Below are 24,731 nucleotides of genomic sequence, written 5' to 3'. Positions count from 1 at the left end.
ACTGGACATTAGGATTAAAGGGCTTTCTCCTTTTTGGATGTAGGAAGATCACAATATGGTGAGAAATTGTTGTGTAACTTGCCAAACTTGTTTTGTAACTGAATTCAACAGGTCTGGCCAAAATAACAACAGGTGGTCAGGGCTCTATCTGTAAAAGCTTTAGGGTGTATTTTGCAAAATTAAAAAGTTTTAATTTAAACCTATAAAATAAAGATTGTATTTCACAACAACATTGTTTGGTGTCAGTACTCCCTAAAATTAAATAACAAATTCGGTACTTAATAGACCTAGGCTATGTCACTGGTTTCCAGCTAGAGTTGTTTTATTAAAAAAAAAAAAAGGAATAAAAATCTGTATATGTGTAATTTTAATGCTAAATTCTATCAAAAAAGATAGTTTGGGTTTGTTAACAAGTAAGCTTTCACAAATTGTCCATATATAGTACAGCAGATCCTGGAAACCTGTTTTTGGTTCTGACTCTTAAATTGCTCTGAATTATGGGATGATTTCATGTGCTAATGTTTATATTCAACATTTACATTTTGTCAACCAACCAGAGAGATACAGGTTTTGTTATTCAATTGAAATAATCTCATGTTCTGTACTGTCTTTGATAAATTCTGACAGTTAGGAAACAGCTGAGTTTTAAAAGAGTTAAGGTTGTTTTTTGGATATGTACTTATTTTGAAATACTTGAGCAATCACTTTATAACAATGACTAAATCTGGTATCTAACTGGGTAAATCACCCTAAGAGAGTATATATTATTTCATAATATTAAGGGATCCTATTTTAAAGACACATTTTAAGCCCTCCTGGCATCTCTGACAAGCATTAAAAAATATGTCAAAGTTCCAAATTCTTAGTGTTAGGTAGGAAGTCAGTTATGAGCTTATGTGTGTGTGACATAAAGGCCTAAAGAGAAGACATCTATGTCCAGCATATGCATCTGCATCTCAAAGTCATCCCGATAGTTTTAGGGGCAGCCCAGTGTTCCCATCCTGCCCTGCCCCCTCCTACCCGATAACCTGCCAGGTGGGGGTCCCCGCCCCTTCTGCCTGATAACCTTCCAGATGCAGCCCAGTATCTGCATTTCAAATACCCTTCTCCAGACCCTAATTCTCCAGGGGTTCTTGCTCACCCTTCCTCTAAACTCAGGACACCAGGCTTCCTCCTGTCTGATACCTTCAAGGGAAAACTCAGATAGGAGCTTCTTAATATTTACATCCATAAAATCCCTTGTTTAGGGAGGAGATGTGTGAAGACAAAGACCCATCTCCTTAAAAACCCCCGGTCTCAACCGGACTGTGCGCTCAGCCCTCTGCCTCTCTGCTGAGCCACCCACCTGCCCACCCAGGTGTAATCTCTCCACTCAACCATGAAACCTCGCTCCTCCCCCCCAGTCTGAGAGACCGGGCACACTCTTTCAGGTCCTGTCTGGAGAGGTGCCCATCCGTTCTTACGGATGTCCCTTCCCTAATAAACTTTGCTATTTTACCTTTCCACTGCTCTGTCTCACGCCTGAATTCTTTCTTGCATGAAGACAAGAACCCTGCCATTCTCTGGTAACATTAGGACTTTGACATTTCCAGCTGGGCCCCTGAAAATATCAAAGGATCTATCTCTCATCTTGTAAAAACACCAACTAATCAGGCTATCTGGATTACATTAAAGGTAAAGATGTGAAGTGGTGCTAAACTTTAAGTTATGATAATATAAAATGCCAGTGATATAAATGTCTAAAAGTTACAAAAATCTAATGATCTTCTAGTTGGGTTGTTATTAGTCAAGATGTGGTAGAGGCCTTTCCAAGGTCAGAAACAAGAGAAGAACAACAACAACAAAAAAATCCTGGAAATGGAATGTAGTCATTATCTAATTGCCTGTGAATGTTTCAGCTGTAAATGTTGCAGCTTCTGCTTGTTAGCATGGAATGATGGTGTTAATTAACCCTTGTCAGACAGAGTATAGCTCAGTATGTGTGTGGGAGACATATTAGGTGTATTAAGAAAAACTAGTTAAACATTATCAGCATGGGCAGTATTGTATCAATTCCTATAGCAGCCATGTAATATTAGAATAGCCAATCAAATATACATGTAACCATATAAGGGAGACAAAGAAGTTAAAAACATATATAAACCCTCTTGGTTTGTGGCTCAGGCTTTTGGATAAAAATCCAACTGAACGTTATGCCAGAATAACAACAACAACAACAACAACAATAAAGACTGCTTTCTGGCCTTGGTGTCTTGTTTCTGTTCACGAATCCTGCTATATTTTTCTGAGGACTTGTCCAGGATCAGCATGGTGTTCTTTTTTCACCTCCCTTGTTGATCAGGGCATGGGATCCCCTGGAGTGTTGGCGGCAGAGGGATCTCTAGTGGTGCTATGGACCACTTGCCCCATGGGGACTGACTCTCCTCTGGTGTGCTGGGGCTCCAACCCTGGAGCACAATGGACCCAGTGGCCACAGGAACCAGTCTAAGGAGCACCACCCATAGGAACTGGCAGGAACCCAGGTTCATTTGGTTTGGCAGACCTGCCCTGAGTGGCCAAAGGGGAGCTTGATCACCTCCTAGTAATCTTGTTAGATTGAAGTAGGCAGACATACAGGCTAAAATTGTTAGATTTGTGAACTGGAAGACCATGCCTTTGCCACGCTCCTGTGTGACCTCATACCCCTACCTGATGCCTTTGCCACGCCCCTGTGTGGCCTCATTCCCCTACCTGGCCACACCTGGGTGACCACCAGCCAATCAGGTTAATTAACCACTCCCCTTTGGAAGTGGGTTAAAAGCCGGGACATGGTGTGGCCTGGGTGGCTCTTCTTCCCTGGCCTCTTGTCAGGAGGGGGCTTGCTGTAGCCCCGCACCTCCAGGGTGCATGGCCTTCAGGCCATGTGCTCTAGGCTTCCTGGCCCAGATACAGGCCTAGATGCTCATCCATGTGGCTGGTCCCTGGTGCTTGGTATGAACCCCTATTCACCTCCCTCTCTTAAATAAAGCTCTCACTCTCCTATGCATCTTTCTCACTAAATAAAAGCTTAAAACGTACCATGCTGCCTCGTTTATCTGTGCCGGTATTTAGAATTCTTCTCTAAATATTAGGCAAGAACCCTCTTGGGCTTATTAATGTTGGGGATTTAGTAATAAGCCTGTGGTGAAATCGTATGGCACCCCAAATTCCGGTAGCACATGTGTGGCACCCCGGATAGCATTTCCAGGGAACTTTAAGGGGCCACATTTCAGTGTAAATTTTAAGGGCGTTTTTTCTGATTTCAAGATGATGCAGTGCAGAGATGAAACTCTAACCCTAATGCACTAGATGGCAGGTTACAGACGTATTCGATAGATAACAATCCCATCCATACATATGCCAAGTAATGGCTCTCATGCTAATTTGGTTCAGCTGTAACTGGATATTGGGTATAAAGGGATTTTCCCTTTTTAAATATAAAAATTCACTGCCTAAAAAAAATTGCTTTGTAACTTGCCAAACTTGTTTTGCAATTTGGTTTAACAGATTCAGCCAAAATAACAATGGGTTATCAGCTCTTATTATCACCCCCTAGGGTGGATTTTGTAGTCTCTGGTTCATGTCACCGATTTCCAGTTAGTTGCTTTACAAAAAGAAATTCCATATGAAATTCTATATGTATAAATGTAATTTTGATCTTAATTCAGATAAAGGTATGATAAAATGTCTCAGCATCTTAAGTTATCTCTGTGTAATTGCTAAGTATAAATTGGATAAAGGTAAATGAGATAAATGTTTCTAAATGTAAACTTGGAAACTTTTAACATTTTAAATTAAAAAAATATACTTGGGTTTCTTAACAATTATGTTTTCATAAATTGTCTATATATGAAAAATAATTCAGAATGGCTTGAAAGTAACTAAGGTTGAAATTTGGTATGTTCTTTTATTTCAAAAATGTTGCCTTAATTTGGAGATTTTTGAAGAATTATTTCAATGTAAGTCAAGAAAATCAACAGATAGAAAAAAGGTCACAAGCATGAAAATGTGTTCTCAGTAAGAAATGTTATGAAAAAAATTTTTTGGATAAAAAAGGGCATTGCTTGAAAACACTTTCTGCCCTAAAGCTGAATGGTTATATTATTCTAGACTAGAAAGGGAAAGACAAAATATTTAAAGGTTTAAGTAAGTTGCAGAAGGTGTGAGAAAGTCACAGAAGGTTTGAGAGGAATAAATATTGTAAGATTTGTGTGTGAAAAACTGACTCTAACTCTTGAAATATTGCTTACTGTGTTTTCTAAAATGTTAACATTAATACCAAAGGTACAATGACATAGAATTAGAATCTGGTCCTCTGTTAAAACAACAAGGTTGGGGCTACTGCTTTGGTAAAGCAGGTAAATCTGCTGCCTGCAGTGCTGGCATCCCAAACAGGTGCTGCTTAGAGTCCCGGCTGCTCCACACCTAATACAACTCCCTGCTAATGTGCCTGGGAAAGCAGAGGACGATGGCCCAAAGCCTTAGGCCCCTGTACCCACGTGGGAGATTTAGAGGAAGCTCCTGGCTTCGAATCAGCTCAGCCCCAGCCATTGTGGCTGTTTAGGAAGTGAACCACTCTCTCTCTGCCTATGCTTGTAACTCTGCCTTTCAAATAAATAATAAATAAATATATAAAAACAGTTTTTGAATTACATGTTAATAAATATTTGAAAAGTCTTATCTCTAATTTAAAATGCTTTCAAAAAAACACATGCAGCATATCCTTCTAAATAATTGTTTAATACGTGGTTCTCTGCAATTTTCTAGCCAGCTCCAATAAGCTTCAGTTCTAATTCTGTTAAATTGTTCCAAGTTATGGGATGATTCTATGTACTATTTAAAATTTTGTATTATTTACTTGAAAGGCAGAGAGAGGGAAGTAACAGAGAAAGATCTTCCATGTGTTGGTTCACTCCTCAAATGGCTGCAATGGCCAGAGCCGGGCCAGGCTGAAGCCAGGAGCCTGGGTCTTATTCTAGGTCTACCCACTTGGGTGCAGGGGCACAAGGACATGGGCTGTCTTCTGCTACTTTTGCAGGCAAATTAGCAGGGAGCTGAATGGGAAGTGGGGTAGCAGGATCTTGAATCAGTGCACATATGGGATGTCAGCGTTGCAGGTGGAAGCCTAATTTACTATGCCACAACATTGGCTCCTGTGCTACCTCTTATATTTGAGGTTTTTATTTCCAATTTTGGTGACAGATGAAAGAAACAAACTTTGTGTCCACATGAAGCTATCTTTGTGTTCTCTCTCGTTAAGTTCTGATTAAGAACAGCTGAGTTTTAAGAGTTATGGTTTGTTTAAATATGTACTTAAAATATTTGAGTGAATATTTTATAACAATGATTAAATCTAGACTATTTATGTCATCATGTTAAGGGATCCTATTTCAACCACATATTTTAAGCCTTCTTAGTATCCTTGACTGACATTCAGAATTCCAAATTCTTTGGACGTTGATATTTCTGGGTTGGGCCCCTGGAAATGTCAAAGAATAAATCTCTCATCTTGTAGAATCCAATTAGGCTATATAAAGATACTGTGAGGATGTAAAATGGTACTAAACTTCAAATTATGCTAAAATAAAATGTACTGATACAAATGTCCAAAGTTATAAACATCTAATGATCTTGTTGTATTGTTATCAGTCATGAGTTATCTTAATAAAAAGACCCAGAGGCCTAAAAGAGACAAGTGCTTATAAAATCCTATAGATGTTTTCTAACCTACCGTGTGGCATAAACAAGTGCCTTTTCTTGTCAATGAGTTTTATAATTTGAACCATGGCTATTTAAAGTCCACAGTTTTGATTTCTTCTCTAAAAACACGATCAGATTTTTTAAAAAAGGACTTTAATAAATGTTCTTAAATGAAGGTTTCCTAACAACTTTCAAATCATTGGACTACAGGTTCCAACTTAAAAAAGTATAGTTAGTTCAGGTTACTAAGAGCAGTAAGTAATTTTAATCAATTAATGGGAATTTTTAAAAACAGTCAAAGATTTAAACAGTCTGTTATGAAACTGCTTTACTGTTCTGTAATGTATGATATACATGCATTTATATATATATATATACATGTTGTGTATCTATATGAAAACCTATAAAAAGACTAGGACAGACTGGGCTTCATTTTGTTGAGCTCCAAGGAGCCCATGGTCAAAATGACTGTGGGGGGCCAGCCCACCGACTTCATGGTGAACATGGGAGCATTTGGTAGTGACCCAACCCATGGGGACACTTTCACAGACACAGGCTACTATTATGAGAGTCACTGGTTGCCAAGCTCGTCTCCCTTTTTCTTCCCTCAGTGATGTAATTTAGGCAGCCACAACGTTGATTCACAAATTCCTACATCTTTCTGACTGTCCAGGGGCTTCAATGGGTGGAGATTCATTAGAGAAGCTGCAGGCTCAGATTACTTTCAACTTCCCCGGCCAAGTGGCTGTGACTTTGGGAGAACCATAAAAATCAAGACTCTCACAGTTCTTCAGGGGGAGGAGCAGCTTCTCGATAGCTTCTGCGGAGTGGTGGTGGGACACAGCAAGGGCCTGAACTTCCCTGTAAGATGCCGGGGGTGTAGGCAGAGGACAACCTCCCTCGACTGGCTAGAAACATGTTCCTCGTAATAATAAAACTAAAGTTGGGAGCCAGGCCCATCCACCAAAGACAGTATTTCATCCCTCGCAAGCCACAGACTGGAATTCAAAAACACTTTGAAAGGCTTCTAAAGTATGGGATCTCCAGACTTGCCAAGTGTCGTGGAATATACCCCTTCTACCAATCAGCCATGGACAAATGATTATTGGCCAGTTCAGGACTTGCGAGCTGTAAACCAGCTCACCATTACTTCACATTCATACACCCTTCTGGGTCTCATCCCTATTGAAGATCCTTTCTTTATCTGTCTGGACTTAATGATGCCTTTTTATGTATCCACTTAGCCCCTCAGAGTCAACCAATTTTTGCCTTTCAGAGGGAAAACCCCAAGAATGGAGACAAGGGCCAGTTAACTTAGACTGCCTGAACGATTTAAAAATTCTCCAACCATTCTCAGCACTGTGATTAGCCTCTGATTTGAGCTTCCCCAGCAAACAGGCATGGCTGTATACTACTCTAGTATGTGGACAATCTGCTGCTAACAGGGAAAACACAGGGGGATTGCATGGAAGAAATATAACTTCTCAATCTCCTGTGGGAGGCTGGCTACAAGTTCTCTTAAAAAAAAGGCTCAAATCTGCCAAGAGAAGGTAAGGTATCTTGGCTTTCACTTGTCCCAAGGACAGTGTCAGATCAATCCAGAGAGATTAACAGTTTGCTCAATCCTGACTCTTTCGACTCAGTGCCAGGTTTGAGAGTTCTTGGAGCTGCTGGCTTCTGTGGAATCTGGATACCTAATTTCTCTATTTTGGCAAAGCCACTTTATAAAGCCACAAAGGAGGGACAGACAGAGCTTCTGTTATGGGAAAAGGCATAAGAAAGGGCCCTCAGTCAGATTAAAAGGGCACTCACCAGTGCCCCAGATTTTGGGCTTCCGGACTTAACCATTTTTTTCTATATGTGCATGACTACATCGGCACAGCAATTAGGATACTAACTTTTAGATGCTGTGTGGGCCACTAAGAGGGTGGCTGTTACGCACTGCTGGGGCCATCAGAGGGGGAACAGTTTCAAAGTGCAGGGAAACAAAAGGCTGATTGAGAAACTAAGCTTGTAGTCACTAAAGAGACAATAGGGCCACTCATCTCGACCACTGCCCTGCTTCCCAGCACTCTAGCACAATGGGACCTAAACTATTGCCAGCATGCACTAACCTGGTTCAAACCAAAATGTGGAAACTGTATCCTGGAGGGATGGTGAAAATTTGAGGATGCTTGGGTTGCCACCCCCGAGTCACTAGTCCCAGCCTTGTTAAGCACTTTCATGAAAGAACTCATGCTGGCCAAATGACTCTGGAATCTACACTGGCCCAGCATTTTTACATCCCTAGGTTTTCCAGCATAGCTTGAGTAGTATTCAGACAATGCAAAGTATGTGCCTGGAACAACCCCTACCAAGAACCTAAAATGCCCTCTCCCACCTGGTGTAGAACATAGGGGAAACTCTGTTTGAAAATTTAATTGTGGGGGCCGACACCGCGGCTCACTAGGCTAATCCTCTGACTTGCGGCGCCGGCACATGGGGTTCTAGTCCCGGTTGAGGCGCCGGATTCTGTCCTGGTTGCCCCTCTTCCAGGCCAGCTCTCTGCTGTGGCCAGGGAGTGCAGTGGAGGATGGCCCAAGTGCTTGGGCCCTGCACCCCATGGGAGACCAGGAGAAGCACCTGGCTCTTGCCTTCAGATCAGCGCGGTGCGCCGGCCGCAGCGCACCGGCCGCGGCGGCCATTGGAGGATGAACCAACGGCAAAGGAAGACCTTTCTGTCTCTCTCACTGTCCACTCTGCCTGTCAAAAAATAAAAAAAAAATTTAACTGTGGGGGCCGGCACTGTGGTGCAGTAGCCTAAGCTTCCACCTGGGGCACCAGCATCCCATTTGAGTATCAGTTCATTTCTTGGCTACTCTTCTGATATAGCTCTCTGCTATTGACTGGGAAAGCAAAGGAAGATGGCCCAAGTGCTTGGGGTCCCTGCACCTGTGTGGGAGGCCCAGAAGCAGCTCCCGGCTCCTGACTTTGGATTTGCTCAGCTCTAGCCATTGTGGTTATATGGAGAATAAACTAGCAGATGGAAGACCTTTCTCTCTCTCTCTCTCCTTCTTTCTGTAACTCTACCTTTCAAATAACTAATAATTAACTCTCAAAAAAAAAAAAAAAAAGAAAAACAACATTTACTTGTGGACTTTATTGAACTTCCCCATGTTTGGGTTGGGTAGAGGCTTCCCCAATTTGTACTGAAAAGGCTCGATTGGTGGTCTGGCTTTTGCTAAAAGAAATCACTCCATGCTTTGGAATTCCAATTACTATCAAGTCTCACAACAGGCTGCATTTGTAGCAGAGGTGGTACAGATGGTGTCAAGAGGACTGGGAATCACCTATCAGCCCCAGAATTCTGGAAAAGTGAAACACATGAACCAGAGATTAAAAATGCAATTAAGTACTCTGTCAAGAGACTCACTCACACTGGGACTAGCTGTTACTAATAGCACTGTTAAGGAATAAATGTAGCTCTATTACATAGGCAGGGTTCTCTCCTTTTGAAATTCTTTATGGGTACCCTCCCCCTTAAGTCAAGGGAGTACATGGAAATTTAAAATAGACAGCCTCACCTTTAGACAACAGATGCAGGCTCTCAGCTTGGCCGTGACCTCCATCAATCACTGGGTTAGGAAATGACTGCCTGTGAGCTTAACCACAGAAGCTCACTGTTTTAAGCCAGGAGATACAGTATGGTTAAGGGAATGTAATGTCCAGCCCCGTAAGCCCCTTTGGAGAGGCCTGTTTAGTATTGTTCTGTCCACCCCTACTGCAGTCAGGGTGGCTAAAATAGCTCCCTGGATCCACTACAGCACAGTGAAGCTGAGACCTGTGACTGGGAGTGCATCTCAGATCTGGCGACACCGTCTAAGCTGAGCATCTGAAACTAGTGGGCCAACCCTGAAGAGATCACCAGACAGTGGCCCCAGTGAAACTCCTGAGGATGATGGCCTTACTTCATTCACTCAGGGGGCTGAAGGATACATGCACAGCAAAAAATTAAAGAACTGACTGCCTGATAAAATAAATGGACTAATCTTTTTTTCCTTTATATTGGTTTTCTCTTACAATGCATTGTAATCCCTCATTTCTCTGTTATTAGTTTTAGCCTTAGTTTTAACAAAAGGATTGGTGGCAACTGCTCTGGCTGATTGAAACTCCATTAAGAGGTTCATAGTTTTTTTTTTTTTTTTTTTTTTTTAATTAAAAAAAATTTTTTTAAGCTCTTGTGGACAGGATTAGAAACAGGTTGTTTCTAATCTGGCTCCCCTCTGTGGACCTGAGCCCCTTATCTTGTGACTCAGGTATTCACATGACCTGATCAGGCCAGGGTATCACCACCACCCTAACTACCACACCCAATATTCCTTGCAGGGAGTGAAAAATGTAAGTCCTTGGGTCAGGATGATCCTCTCTGATCCTGAGTGAGTCTGAGCATCAAAGAGGGGAATGTGGTAGAGGCCTTCCCAAGGTGAGAAAAGAGAAAGAGGAAAAAAACTTATCCTGAAAATTGAATGTGCTCATAATCTGCTTGCCTGTGAATGTTTCGTTTGTAACTGTTCCAGCTTCTGCTTGTCAGCATGGAGTGATGGTGTTAACCCTTGCCAGACAGAGTATAGCTCAGTATGCGTGTGGAAGAAACATTAAGTGTATTGAGAAAATCTAGTTAAACATCATCAGCAACTATGTATGCATGTGCAGTATTCTATCAATTCCTATAGCTACCATGTAACATTGGAATATCCCACCAAATGTATGAATGTAATCATATAAGGGAGACAAAGAAGCTTCCAAGAGCCCTGTCAGCTCTGCCAAGAGCTGGGTCAATGGAAACAGAACTGCCCTGAGTCAGAAGGACTCCAAAGTCAGAACTGCAGACCCCGAAGGCTCTAAGCTCAAAAGCCCTTCATTCCGCCCAGCTTTCATAGTAACCATCGCTATTGAGGGGACAGCCTAGGGTCAGTAACACTGCAGGCATGAATGGAAGTTACCTTTTAGAGAAGCCTCCTATTCTATAATAACCTCTTCAGGCTCTCTCTCCTTCCAGGCCAGCCAGGTAATGGTAGTCAACAAGGTGTCTTCCCTAATGACGTTCACATCTCCCTTGTAACATCTTTTCCAACATCCCATGTGAAGAGATACATAGGTCTGGGTCTCAAATAAACCTGACCAGGCCTTACCACCCATCTGATCATCAAGAAACCCTCCTGTCTGTTTCTATTTGCCTTTCAATAGGAAAACCTCCTCCTGGCTTGGAAAGAGACTTTCCTAGGTTCTCTAATAATGATCCTGTCCTTTGTTTCAGACCCTGCATATTTAATCTGCTTGTTAGATCTGTTTCCTCCAACTTGTAGCAATTAAATTCTAGATGGCCATGCACATGAAACCTCAGATGGAAACAGTTTCTGTAAGCTGGCACTGTGGCCTCCTCGAGAGCCCACCTTGTACTGGAACCCTGTTTGACCACAGGTTCCTACTTCACCCCTGCTCAGCTTGAAGAAGTCAGACTGGAATTGCCCTAACCCTGGCTAGCAGCCATGGTTTCCAAAAGCAGAAGAAGGGAATGAGGGAGCCATGGGCTAGAAGCAGGCCAGGTTTGCTCTATCTCATGCCTCCTTGCCAGCATGTACACACTAAACAAAACAGAAGCATTCTTTCTCTGCAGCAACCAGGCATATATCTGTCCTCCCACTAACTGGACAAGGGCTTACACTCTTGCTTTCCTATTTCATTAGCATGTTTTTGTATGCACTTGAAGGCTTCTGTTACCACGTCTGACTTAACTGGTGTAGAAATGCACTCTTTACCCAAAAAGAGGCAAGTCTTCCTTTTTCAGTGGTGAGATCTGTAGTCCCTGGCAGTTTTGAAGGATTGCTGCTGCCATGGAATCTACCTGGTCTTGGAGGTGAGTCAGACGTGATAACAGAAGCAATCAAATACATACAAAAACATGTGTCAAGGAAGATTTTAGACTTACCCTCTTGCTAATCTTGTTAGGTGTCCTGGCAACAATTAGGACAGAAGCAGTCAGACTGGCAATTTCAGTAGATGCAACAAATAAAATCGAAGACTTACCCCTCACTCTCAAAAAAGACATAAATGACCTAGCACAACAATTACCTCACCTCCAAGACCAGGTAGATTCCATGGCAGCAGCGATCCTTCAAAACTGCCAGGGACTACGGATCTCCTCACCACTGAAAAAGGAAGACTTGCCTCTTTTTGGGTAAAGAGTGCATTTCTACACCAGTTAAGTCAGACGTGGTAACAGAAGCAATCAAATGCATACAAAAACATGCTAATGAAATTTATTCCCAAAATAGCCCCACCTTATTGTTTTGGTTGTGGGGACCTTTCCCACCATGGTTGATATCTTTGCTATCACCTTTCTTCCTCACAGTCATAGTGCTTTTAGTCCTACCATGTATAATTAAAATATTTCAAAAGTTTCTACAAGAACGGATAGTTACTGTGTCCTAAGCCATCATGCAGGAACATCAAAAGATTGCTTTCCTTCTCTCATCAACCCAATCCAGAGTACAGACATTCTGCCTTGCATCAGCAGCCCACTTCAGCAGAGTAGCCAGAAAGAAACCAGCACCCTGTCTCCCTTCCATCAGGACTGATGGAGCAAGGACAAAAGCCTTGGATCTATTTTGGCCTCTCCTCTGTGAGACTGGGAGCAGGCACCCAATTCCTTGCATTCTTCTTCAGCTGGCTCAGCAGTGCCCTGCCTTGACTACTGGCCACACCACTATCTTAAGAGTACAGCCATTAGCCCAAGCTCTCCCCATTACCTTAAGAGTTCAGACTTAGTCCAAATCTTCCCAAGCCACACCACTCTATTGAGGGATCAGCCACTACCCCAAGCTCTCCCAACTATCTCAAAAGCTCAGCCTTAAAAAAAAAAAAAAAAAAAAAAAAAAAAAAAAAAGCCGGCGCTGCGGCTCACTTGGCTATTCTGCCTGTGGCGCTGGCACCCCGGGTTCTAGTCCCAGTTGAGGTGTGGGTTCTGTCCCGATTGCTCCTCTTCCAGTCCAGCTCTCTTTTGTGGCAAGTGCAGTGATGGGATGGCAGTGGAGGATGGCCCAAGTGCTTGGGCCCTGCACCTGCATGGGAGACCAGGAAGAGGCACCTGCCTCCTGGCTTTGGATCGGCGCAACGCGCCAGCCACAGCGTGCCGGCCGTAGCGGCCACTGTAGGGGTGAACCAACAGAAAGGAAGACCTTTCTCTCTCTAACTCTGCCTGTCCAAAAAAAAAAAAAAAAAAAAAAAAAAAAGCTCAGCCTTAGCCCAGACCCTTCCAAGTCCTCCCAACTTCTTTATGATATATCAGACATGCCCTTGCTGCTGTGTGTTCACAGGTACCTCTCTGCCATGCATTTACCGGGAGTGAGCCCCTCTCGGTTTGTAAAGAAACCCGTTCTAGCTGTAATTCCATGTGCTGGCTCCTCCATGTCTTGCTCCTATTTTTACAACACTTACTTGCTCCCATGAAGAAATCATATGACGTTCAGCTGGTGCTTTTTCTATGATGGTCACCTCTGTCACACCTGGAGAAGATTCTGGAAGAGGAAAAAGAGTCTGTAGAGTTGCAGTTGGCCCACTCTCCCACATTTCTACACTACAGGTTGATCATGTGTTGATGAATACCGAATCCCTCTGATGAGCATTTATTTCCAGTGTTGAAAGCAGAGAACTTGTTAGTCCCTCAAAGGCACCTGGTTGCATAAGTAAGCACAACATGAGCCATTAACAGAACACACTCAATCATTTCACCTGTTAAATAAAAGAGATTCTAGATTGGTTGTGATTTCACAATAAACTTTTCAGGAAGCTATATACATGACATGATAAAAAAGAATATGTAAAAGGATCTAATTAACTTTTATAAAACATAACTTGCTTGCTAATTTTCTTCTAAATAAACCTTTTCTTGAACAGACTACTTTAAAAAAAGAGATTTATTTATTTGATTGAAAGTCACAGTTACACGGAGAGAGAAGGAGAGGCAGAGGCAGAGGCGGGGGAGGGGTGGGGAGAGGGGGAGAGAGAGAGAGAGAGAGAGAGAGAGAGAGAGAGGTCTTCCATCTAATGGTTCACTCCCCAATTGGATGCAACGGCTGGAGCTGCGCAGATCTGAAGCCAGGAGCCCGGAGCTTCTTCCCGGTCTCCCACGCGAATGCAGGGGCCCAAGGACTTGGGCCATCTTCTACTGCTTTCCCAGGCCATAGCAGAGAGCTGGATTGGAAGTAGAGCAGCCGGGTCTTGAACCGACGCCCATATGGGATGCCGGCGCTGCAGGCCAGGACGTTAACCCACTGTGCCACAGCACCAGCCCCAACTAATCTACTTTCTAAGGTCCAGGATTTAGAAGATGTACCTGCATGAGCAAGACTCCATCCAGAACAAAGTGAGTCGTATTTCTAAATCCCCAAAGAAGAAAAAGGTCTCCAAATGACCTAGTATTCCTCTCTGCAGAGCTGTGGCCACCACTCAGTCTGGGGCAAAAAAGCAGCCACCAGGAATACATGAGGTTTCAGTACCTCCTCACACGTTCTGTATGATCACAAGACAATAAATACTACCTCCTCCATGAAATCATTTCAGATTACTCTAGCTCACTGACCTCTCAGTTTCCTGAGACTTAAGATTTTGAAGTCTTTAAGGCATAAAATCTGTATGGCTTGAATTCTGTCCCTTTTTAAAAAGGTATGTTGAGCCTTAATGCCTAGCACCTCAGAAATAACTATTTGGAAATAGGGTTATTAAAGATGTATTTTGTTCAGAAAAGATTATGTTAGAGTAGGGTAAACACTTGATCAGCTATAACTGGTGTCCTTATACAAACGGTACCATGTGGGGGCCGGCGCTGTGGCGCAGCGGGTTAACACCCTGGCCTGAAGCACTGGCATCCCATGTGGGTGGGTGCTGATTCGAGTCCTGGCTGCTCCACTTCCTATCCAGCTCTCTGCTATGGCCTGGGAAAGCAGTAGAAGATGGCCCAGGTCCTTGGGCCCCACAGTTAACTGGCAATTGAGACCCCAGTCCCATGGCCAGGGAACAGAATCTCCATTGCAGGAGAATAGGTAAACAGAAGAGCTTCAGTAGAGTCATTTCCATGGACATGTTATGCTAGCAATCCTAGTTGTAAGGAACATAAAAATGCTTTAGTAATAGTCACCAAAGAAAAGGAGATTGATGAGATGCTTAATAAAGAACTAAAAGAATGATTATAATATTCACAGAGATACAAGAGAATACAGTTTAATGGAATTAGGAAAATAATTCATGAAACAAAAGAGAAATTTGGCAAAGAGACAGATATCATGTAAAACAACTAACTTGGGGACCAGATTGTGGCACAGCAGGTTAAGCCATCCCCTCCAATGCCAGCATGCCATGTGAGCACCAGTTTGAGTACCAGCTGCTCCACTTCTGATCCAGCTACTTGCTAATGCATCTGGGAAAGCAGAGGAAGATGGTCCAACAACTTGGGCTCCTGCCACCCACATGGGAGACCAGGATGGAGTTTCTGGCTCCTGGCTTTAGCCTGGCCCAGCCCCAGCCATTGTAGCCACTTGGGGAGTGAACCATCATATGGAAGATCTCTCTGTCTCTCACTCTCTCTCTCTCTCTCTCTCTGAATAACTTTGCCTTTAAAATAAAATTTTTTATTTAAATAAGATTTAAATAAGATTTTTTGAAATCTTTTTAAAAATATTTATTTATCTGAAAGGCAGAGATACAGAGGGAGAGGGAGAAACAGATCTTCCATCCACTGCTTCATTCCCCAATGGCGATGGTCAGGGCAGAACCAGGCCAATGCTAGGAACCAGGAGCTTCTTTTGGGTCTCCACATAGGTACAGGAGCCCAAGGACGTGGACCATCATTTTCTATTGCCTTCCCAGGCACATTAGCAGGGAGCTGGATCAAAAGTGGAGCAGCTGGATCGAAAGTGGACTTGAACTGGCACCCATATGGGATCCCAAAATTGCAGGTGAAGGCTTAACCTTCTGTGCCACAACACCAGCCCCAAATAAATCTTAAAAGCACAAATCAGAGATCTTGAAAATAAAGAACTCAAAAATAAATACAGATTAGATCAAGCAGAAAAAAGAATATCTGAATTTGAAGATAGATTATAAAACATTCCAGTCAAAAGGGAAAACACAGGAGGAGGGGCAGAAAGAGGAGGAAGAGAAGAACAAGTAGAGGGAGGAGGAAGAGAAGAAAACAGACTCCTAGACTTTTTAGGATGCCAATAAATGAAGAAATATTTGAATCATGGGGATCTTTCAAAGAGTACAAAGGAGTAAAAGAATAAAAAAACGGATGCAATGAAATAATGGCTGAAAATGTCCTCAGTCCTCAGAAAGATATGGATATTCAAGTACAGGAGGCCCAATGAAAGAGATGATCAGAAAAGATCCTTACCATGATACATTATAGTCAAGCTCTCAAAAGCACAAGACAAAAATAATCCTAAAATCAGCATAAGAAAAGCACCAATAAATATTTAAGGGAGCCCCAATTAGATTAACAGCATATTTTCAGCAGAAACTTTATAGGCTAGGAAGGAATGGGATGATATACTTCAAGTTACAAAAGAAAAATACCTGCCAACCAAGAATACTGTAACCAGCAAAGCTATCCTTCATAAATGAAGAAGAAATTAAAGACATTCCATGATGGCAAAAAATTGAGGAAACTTACTACCTCACCAGCCTTATAAGAGGCAAAGAACCAGATCATGAAAATAAATGAATGTATGAGGGCCAGCATTGTAGTATAGTGGGTAAATCCGCTGCCTGCAATGCTGACATCCCATGTGGGTGCCAGTCATGTCCTTACTGTTCTACTTCCAATTCAACTCTCTGCTAATGGTCTAGGAAAAGCACTGGAGGATGCACCAAGTGCTTGGTTCCCTGCAACCCATGTGGGAGATCTGGAGGAAGCTCCTGGTTCCTGGCTTCAGCCTTGGTCAGTCCTGGCTGTTGCGGTCATTTGGGGAGTGAGCCAGCAGATGGAAGATCTCCGTCTCTCCCTCCAACTCTGACTCTCAAATAAATAAATTTAAATAAATAATAAAATAAATGTGAAAGTAAAAAACCCAGTAGAAGAGCATTTACACAAAGGAAATACAAAAGAACCAGATCTAATCAATATAGCAAACTGCCAACCACAAAAATGAACAATAAAAAAGGAATAACATAGGATAGGCAAAACAAACAGAAGAAAAATTTTAAATGATAAAGTCATTACTTTTAAATAACCTTGAATGTAAAAGGACTGAATTCTTCAATTAAAAGGTACAGACATCCTGAATGGATACAAAAACAAGACCCAACAATATGCTGCCTACAGGAAACTCACTTCTCCAGTACAGTACAGAAAAGCACAGACTGAAAGTCAAAGGATGGAAAATGATATTCCAAGCAAAAGGGAACCAAAAGTGGGCAGGGCTAGCTATACTTATATCAGACAAAAAATAAGACAAAAACTGTAAGGTACAAAGATGGCCACTACATAATAATCCCAGGACCAATTCAACATGAAGACATAATGATTATAAACACACAAGCACCTAATGCTAGAACAACCCATTTTATAAAATAAGCATTAGTACAACTAAGTGGAGAGATCAGCTCCAACACGATAATAGTGGAAGATTTCAATACCACACTTTTTTCAATGGATAGATCACCTAGAAATATAACCAACAAAGAAACATCAGGGTTAAACTATACTATAGATGAAAAGAACCTAACACCTTTTTAAAAAAAGATTTATTTATTTATTTGCAAGGCAGAGTTAGAGAGAGAAGGACACAGAGAGATTTTCCATCCGCTGGTCCACTTCCTAAATGGCTGCAACAACTGGGGCTGGGTAGGGCCAAAGCCAAGAGCCAGGACTTCCTCCAGGATTCCCACGTGGGTATAGGGACCGAAGGACTTGAGCCGTCATCTGCTGCTTTCCCAGGTGCATTAGCAGGGAGCTGAATGGGAAGTGGAGCAGCCAGGACTTGAACCAGTACCCATGTAGGATGCCGGCATTGCAGGCCATGGCTTAATCCACTATACCACAGTGCTGGCCCAAAAGACATTTATAAAACAATTCATCCTGAATATACATCATTTCATCAGCTCTTGAAACAGTCTCAGGATAGAAAATATATTAAGATGGGGCCAGTGCTATGACATAGAGGGTAAAGCTGCTGGCTGCAGTGATGGTAATCCCATATGGGCACCAATTTGTGTTCCAGCTGCTCCACTTATGATTCAGCTCTCTCCTAATGCGCCTGGGAAAGCAGCTGAGGATGGCCCAGTCCTTGGCCCCTGCACCCAGGAGGAAGTTCCTGGCTCCTGGCTTTGGATCAGCCCAGCTCCAGCCATTGCTGTCACTTGAGGTGTGAACCAGCAGATGGAAGCTCTCATGCTCTCTCTCGCTCTTTCAAATAAATAAATCTTTAAAAAAAAATTAAGCCACAAAACAAATCTCAACAAATTAAAAATTAAATTCATACCATGTATGTTTTCTAATAACAGAATAAAACTAGAAATCAATAACAAAAGAAACGTTAGGAATAAACAAATACATAGAGACTGAACATGCTTCTGAAAAAACAATGGGTCACTGAAATCAAAAACAGAAATAAAAAATTTTTCAAACAAATGCAAATGAAAATACGACATAGCAAAACATGGGATACAGCAAAGGCTGTACTAAGAGGAAGTTTATAGCAGTAAGTGCTCACATGGAAAAAAAAGCAATGAAGATTTCAAATAAGCAACATAATACTACATCTTAAGAAACTAGAAAAACGAGAACAAACCAAATTCAAGGTTGGTAAAAGAAATAACAACAATCAGAGCAGAAATATACAAAGTGGAAACAGAAAATATAGAAAATCAATGAAAGAGTATTTTTTTAAAAAAATGAAATTGACAAGCTTTCAGCAACACTAAAAGAAAAAAGGTAGAAGAATAAAAGAAAATCAGAGATAAAAAGGAGCTATTACAACTGATTACATAAAGGATCATTAGGAATGTTATAGTTTGAATAGAATGTGGTTCCCAGGTTCACCCAGTTATATCCCTACGTCATATATTGATAGTACTAAGGGGAAGGAAGCTTAATCCAATAATGGTGTCTCAGAGGGTGGTCCTTAGGCAACTGGGAGAATGCAGTTCTTGGGAGAGAGTGACTGCAAACACTTGAATCCAGCTCAGTTTCTCTCTCTCTCTGCTTCCTGGCTCGTCATGTGGATTGCTCCTCTACACACACCCTACCACGGCCATCCTCTGGAATTACCAGATGACCAAAGCAATGAGGCCTGCCTGCCTTTTGACTGGGAGACTCAAAACTGTTAGCCATAATAAATCTTTTCTCTTCCTGAAGTTACTTTCCTCAGATATTTCACTATAGTCAAGAAAAGCTAATACAAGGACTATTATGAACTATATGCCAATAAATTGGAAAACCTAGGCACAATAAATGAATTTCTGGAAATTTAGAACCCAGCAAAGTTGAACCAAAAAAACACAGGAAACCTGAACAGACCAGTAATGAGATTGAATTAGCTATAAAAGGTATTCCCAACAAAGAAAAACCTCAGGACTAGATATCCTCACTGCTAAATTCTACTAAACTTATTTATTTATTTTTGAGATGGCAGGAGTGGTGGTAGTGGTGCAGTGAAAGGGCATTCTCTAGCTGTCCTCCTGCCCCAATCTGCTAGTTAACCATCCAAATGCCCACAATAGCTAGATCTGGGCCAAGTCAAAGCCATGAGACAGGAACTCAATCCAGGTCTCCCACATGGGTGGCAAAGATTCAACTACTTGAGCCATCACCTGGTACCTCCAAGGATCTGCATTAGTCAGAAGCTGGAGTCAAGAGCCAGAGCTGGGATGTGAACCCAGGTACTCTTATTATGGGATGTGGGGTCCTAGGTCCTAACCAGTGACTTAACTGCTAGGTAGTCAAATGCTAGACAGCCAAACACCAAACATTAAAGAAAGAAGTTTCCTCAAACTATTCCAAAAAACTTGGAGAGAACCCTTTCAAATTCTGAAGCCAGCATTACTCTGATACTAAAACTAAAAAAACCACTTACTATGATCAATTGGGATTTAATCCAGGAATACAAGGATGGTTCAATATATGCAAATCAACAAACATTAGACAACACATAAGCAGAATGAAGGATAAAAATCATGATTACCTCAATAGACTTGGAGCATTCAATAAAATTCAACATCCATTCATGATTAATACCCTGAACAAATTTGGAGTAAGAGGATTTTACAGCAACATGATCAAAAGACACATATGACAAATCCACAGCCAATATCACAATGAATGGAGAAAACCTGAAAAGTATTTCAACTAAGATGTGGAACAAGACAGGGATGTCCAGTTTTGCTACTCTTATTAAACACAGTACTGGATGTTTTAGCAAGAGAAATCAGGCAAGAGAAAGAAATAAAATACATGCAAAAATGGAGGGTGGAATCATATCACTGTTTGCAGATGATATGATTCTATTTCAAGAAAAACCTACAGGCTCCATGAAAACACTACTAAACTGCTAAGTGTATTCATAAAGTTGCAAAATATAAAGCCAACATGCAAAAATCAATAGCATTTTTATATACTAAAGACAAATTTGCTTAAGAAGAAATCATAAAAACAGTTCCATTCATAATAACTACAAAAATACATAGGAATATATCTAACCAAGGATGTGAAAGACCTCTACAGTTGTAAAACATCAATGAAATAAAGTGAGTAAGACACAACACAATGGAAATGAAATAGATGAAGGTGTGGGGTGTAGGATGGGCTAGACAAGGTTGTAATTCCTGCACTCTGATTAGCTGTTATTCTGCTCCTCCCCTGATTGGTTAAATCTAGGTTTGATTTTCAGAAAGGGGCCAATCAGAGAGCCACTTCATGGCAAGTTTCTTTGGCAACTCCTCCGTTGGAGCCCCTCTCCTGACTGCTGTGGTGGGAGGTTTTTGTTTCACTTTCAATAAACCTTGCTTTGCTCACCGTCCCTGTCCACAAGGAAAATCATCTATGACATGAGACAAGAACTGACAACATGCTTGTCCTCATCCTCCTGCAACAGCTTACTACCGTGACTTGGATTTAACTCAAATCAGCCTTGGATCACATTGCCAAATGGGTGAGCAAGTGGAATGCTTCCATCTGTTTTTTGGACTCGCTCTCTCCCATAGCAACCCTCTCACTTTCAAGAGCACCGGGGTCCCTGTTGGCCAGTTAGAAGTGGTTAGAGCAGCTGCTGGTCTTAACTTAAGGATTAGGCTTGCTGACTAGGACTTGATCAATCCCCCAGAGCTAAGACTCTATTCCAATCTCTCTCTCTTGCATGGGTTGGCCCTTGGCAAACGATGGGGAGAAAGCCTTGAGACTACTGATGAATCCTGGCCAAGGCTACACTCCGGTGATTCCTGAGTCTTTTGGCCAGACACCAGACCCCCAACAACTGAAAGGGTGTTGGGCTAGGAAGCACATTTCCTGCAGTGAGTGGCATACTGAGAGTGGATGTGGTCTGGAGGGAGGCCATGTGCTCCATGCCCCAGTGACTCCTTACTTTACCTCTTTGACCTGCTTTTTTGGAGTCCTCACAAGCTGTAACACTACAGGCTTCAACTCCCTCTACTGTTTGTCTTATCTCTGGGAATGTTGGTCCTGCTGGACTTGGTTTTCCATTGTACAGAATGGCCCACTGTGTCAGATTGGGAAAAGGTCTTGGAGTAATTGTAAAATTCAGGCCACTCTGGTGTTTTTCAAAGGCTCTATGACTGACTCTGATAGCCCAACAGGGTGTTGGTCTGAGAACTGCACTGTTTTTTCCACAGATATCAATCTGTTAGTGACACTGGGCACGGTATGGAGTGAGGCCATGAGCTCTGTGCCCAGTATCCCAATGACTCCTTATTTTATCCCAGACTCTGACAAGATCTCCACCTCTTACTCTGCTTGCCTCACTACAATGTAGCCTCTGGACATGCTTTTGTTCTATCAGCTCTCATTTTAATACAAATTAAATTCCTGGTCCCATTAGTTGGTATTTCCCTAAACATCTGGTTGGTTTGGGGGTCAGAATTTAAGTATCCCTTTTGCAGACCAGGCACCCTTTTCCATCTAGTCGGCTCTTTAGCATAGAATCCCTTGTGACCAGGACAGGTCTTCTGGCCTGTTTTTACATGTCCTCTTCCCTCCTTTGCAGGTTCATGTTCTCTGGTGTCCTCCTCCCTCCTTTGTATCCACCTCCATCAGGTCCTTTCTAGATAGTCCATACCTCAAAGGTAGCTCACTGGGCAGAATTTTTATTCCCCCATTGTGTTGCTTTAGTCTTTAACCTGCTGAGTCACCAGCCCAAGCAGTGCCCAGGACCGGTGCCCTTTCTCCAGACTTTTTAAGTCCGTTTTAAGGTTCTGGTTCTGAAGGCACATTACATGCCTCAAGGTTGGGAAGGACAAGGCCTAGATGGCGGTACAGCAGTGGGAGGTTCCGAGTCGTTTGAGGAAAAATGGATAGTTAGCAGAAGGGATACATACAGCGGTATCGCTGTAAGTTCATGTAGAGTGGTCCAGAAGTCCAGGAGAGACTGCTCAGGTCCATGCTGGGGTAGCAAGGAAGAGGGAGAGGTGGTGGATGTCAGCAAAGGAGCGGTGCAGGGATGGAGCGAGGAGACTGGCACTGCCTATCACTGGAAGTGAACCAGGTGAGAGGTCGCAAGTCCACAGAGCTATGGACAGTGGTGGGCAGGGAAGCTTGGTGAACTGTGTTTGAAGCTCCAAGCAGCAAGAAAGAGAAATGGTAGGGGAATGGGCAGAGAGGTTGGGCATGCCATGATCCTTCTGTGTCTCTCCTCCCAACCGGACCCACAGTCGGCGGGTGAAGCCATACTGATTACATTTTTGAGTGTAAGCAGGGGGCCGCCATGTCTGCCTCCCATGCACACACCCACCAATTGTGTGGGCCAGCTCACAACATGCCCCAACTGGGAACAAGGATCACAATATTTCAGAACGATTTCTTCTCCACCACACAAGCTGCAATGGAAAGTAGTCCTAAACAGCGAAAACCAGAGCTTGTTTGAAGCATCAGTGAGAAGTGTGCCCAGCCCCAGTAGGCTGGGCTTAGTGTACCAAAGCCCTGATACCCACCTCCACAATATCCAGAAGTAAACAGAGCTCCAGGAGGCAGGGCTGCAAGCTTCCACTTGCAACGCACACACACAGCAACTCACAGCAGACGGATATCAGTTTAAAAAATAAAATCAACCAGAAAAGTCGGAAGTACAAAGGAAAAATCCTACATAAGCATAAGGAAGACTTTACAAACTTGCCAGAGGGGCAATATGAATCCTCAGTAATGGAGGCTAAGGAAGAGATTGAGGATATGCTAGAAAAGGAATTCAGAGAATTAATAGTCAGATTACTTCGAAGCAATCAGAAACAAATTCACAATCTAAATGAAAAGCACTCCCAAGAAATTGAGATTTTAAAGAGAAGCCAGAATGAAATACTGGAATTGAAGAATTCAATAGACCAAATAAAAAATGCAGTGGAAAGTCTTAGCAATAGAAGAGACAGAAGAAAGATATCAGAACTAGAAGACAAATTTCTGAAAATAATAGACCAAATATAAAAAGAAGAAATTAGAAAATTAAAAATCACAGTCGCAGAATTACAAGATTCTATCAAACCACCAAACTTACGGATCCTAGGAATTCCAGAAGGTATGGAAAGAGAGAAAGGCTTCAAAGGTCTTCTTAATAAAATAATAACAGAGAACTTCCACAATCTGGAGAAAGAGACATCCAAGTACAAGATATACACCGAATTCCCAATAGACATGACCAGAAAAGAACTTCACGACACACAGTAGCAAAAATCAACTCAGTGAAAGACAAAGAATAGATCTTAAAATGTGCAGGAGAGAAAAGACAAATCACATTCAGAGGAAACCCAATTAGACTCATCCCAGACTTACTGCAAAGCCTACAGGCAAGGAGACAATGACAAGACATATCCCAAGTCCTAAGAGAAAAAAACTATGAACCCAAAATACTGTACCTTGCAAAACTCTCATTTATGAATGAAGGAGAAATAAGGATCTTCCACAACAAGCAGAAACTGAAAGAATTTTGGAACTACTCGCCCAGCCCTACAAAAGATGCTCAAGGATGTACTAGACACAGAAACAGGAACATCACGACATAAGAAGATGAATGCAAAAAATGACCCAGCAAAAGTACAAATGAAATCCAAAATACATAAACAGGACTATTTAAGGAAACATGGCATGGCAAATACAGTATTTAACAACAGTCATACTGAATGTAAATGGTCTAAACTCCCCAGTTAAAATTCACAGACTGGATGAATGGATTAAAAAAGAAAACCCACTTATTTGCTGCCTACAAGAAACACACTTTACCAATAGAGACACACACAGACTGAAAGAGAAAAGATGGAAAAAGATAATCCATGCTAATAAAAACCAAAAAAGAGCTGGTGTGGCCATCCTAATATCAGACAAAATAGACTTTAACACAAAACTATTAAAAGAGATAAAGAAGGATACTATATAATGATTAAAGGATCAATTCAACAGAGAGTTGTGATTATTATAAATGTATATGCACCTAATTACAGGCCACCTACCTATTTAAAAGAATTGTTAAGGGATTTAAAGGGAGATATAGACTCAAAGATAATAGTAACTGGAGACTTCAATGCCTCAATTTCAGCAATGAACAGATCAACCAGATAGAAAATCAACAAAGAAACAGTTAATCGACACCACAGACCAAATAGACCTAGCAGATAGCTACAGAGCCTTCCACCCTACAACCACAGAGTACACATTTTTTTCTCCAGTAAATGGAACTTTCTCTAGGATTTACCACATGCTACACCATAAAGTGAGTCTCAGCAAATTCTAAAAAATCAAAATCATACCATACATCTTCTCAGAC

At 42.0% G+C, this 24,731-nt stretch overlaps 1 protein-coding gene across 5 annotated transcripts in view; it reads right to left on the bottom strand.

The window, feature by feature from the left end:
* Positions 1 to 24,731, bottom strand: part of TPGS2 (tubulin polyglutamylase complex subunit 2) — an 81,275-nt gene that overhangs the window by 33,068 nt on the left and 23,476 nt on the right. For all 5 annotated transcript variants that reach the window (XR_011379364.1, XR_007921796.2, XM_051851990.2 and 2 more), the window contains one exon: positions 13,195 to 13,274. Coding sequence is in view for 3 of the 5 variants with exons in the window: in XM_051851990.2 (XP_051707950.1) it covers positions 13,195 to 13,274 (80 nt within the window). In the remaining 2 variants the exon portion in view is untranslated. The remainder of the gene's footprint in view (positions 1 to 13,194; positions 13,275 to 24,731) is intronic.

The sequence above is a fragment of the Oryctolagus cuniculus genome, chromosome 10, assembly GCF_964237555.1.
Source record: "Oryctolagus cuniculus chromosome 10, mOryCun1.1, whole genome shotgun sequence".
In the NCBI taxonomy this organism is placed as follows: domain Eukaryota; kingdom Metazoa; phylum Chordata; class Mammalia; order Lagomorpha; family Leporidae; genus Oryctolagus; species Oryctolagus cuniculus.
This window is presented reverse-complemented; position numbering and strand designations above follow the sequence as displayed.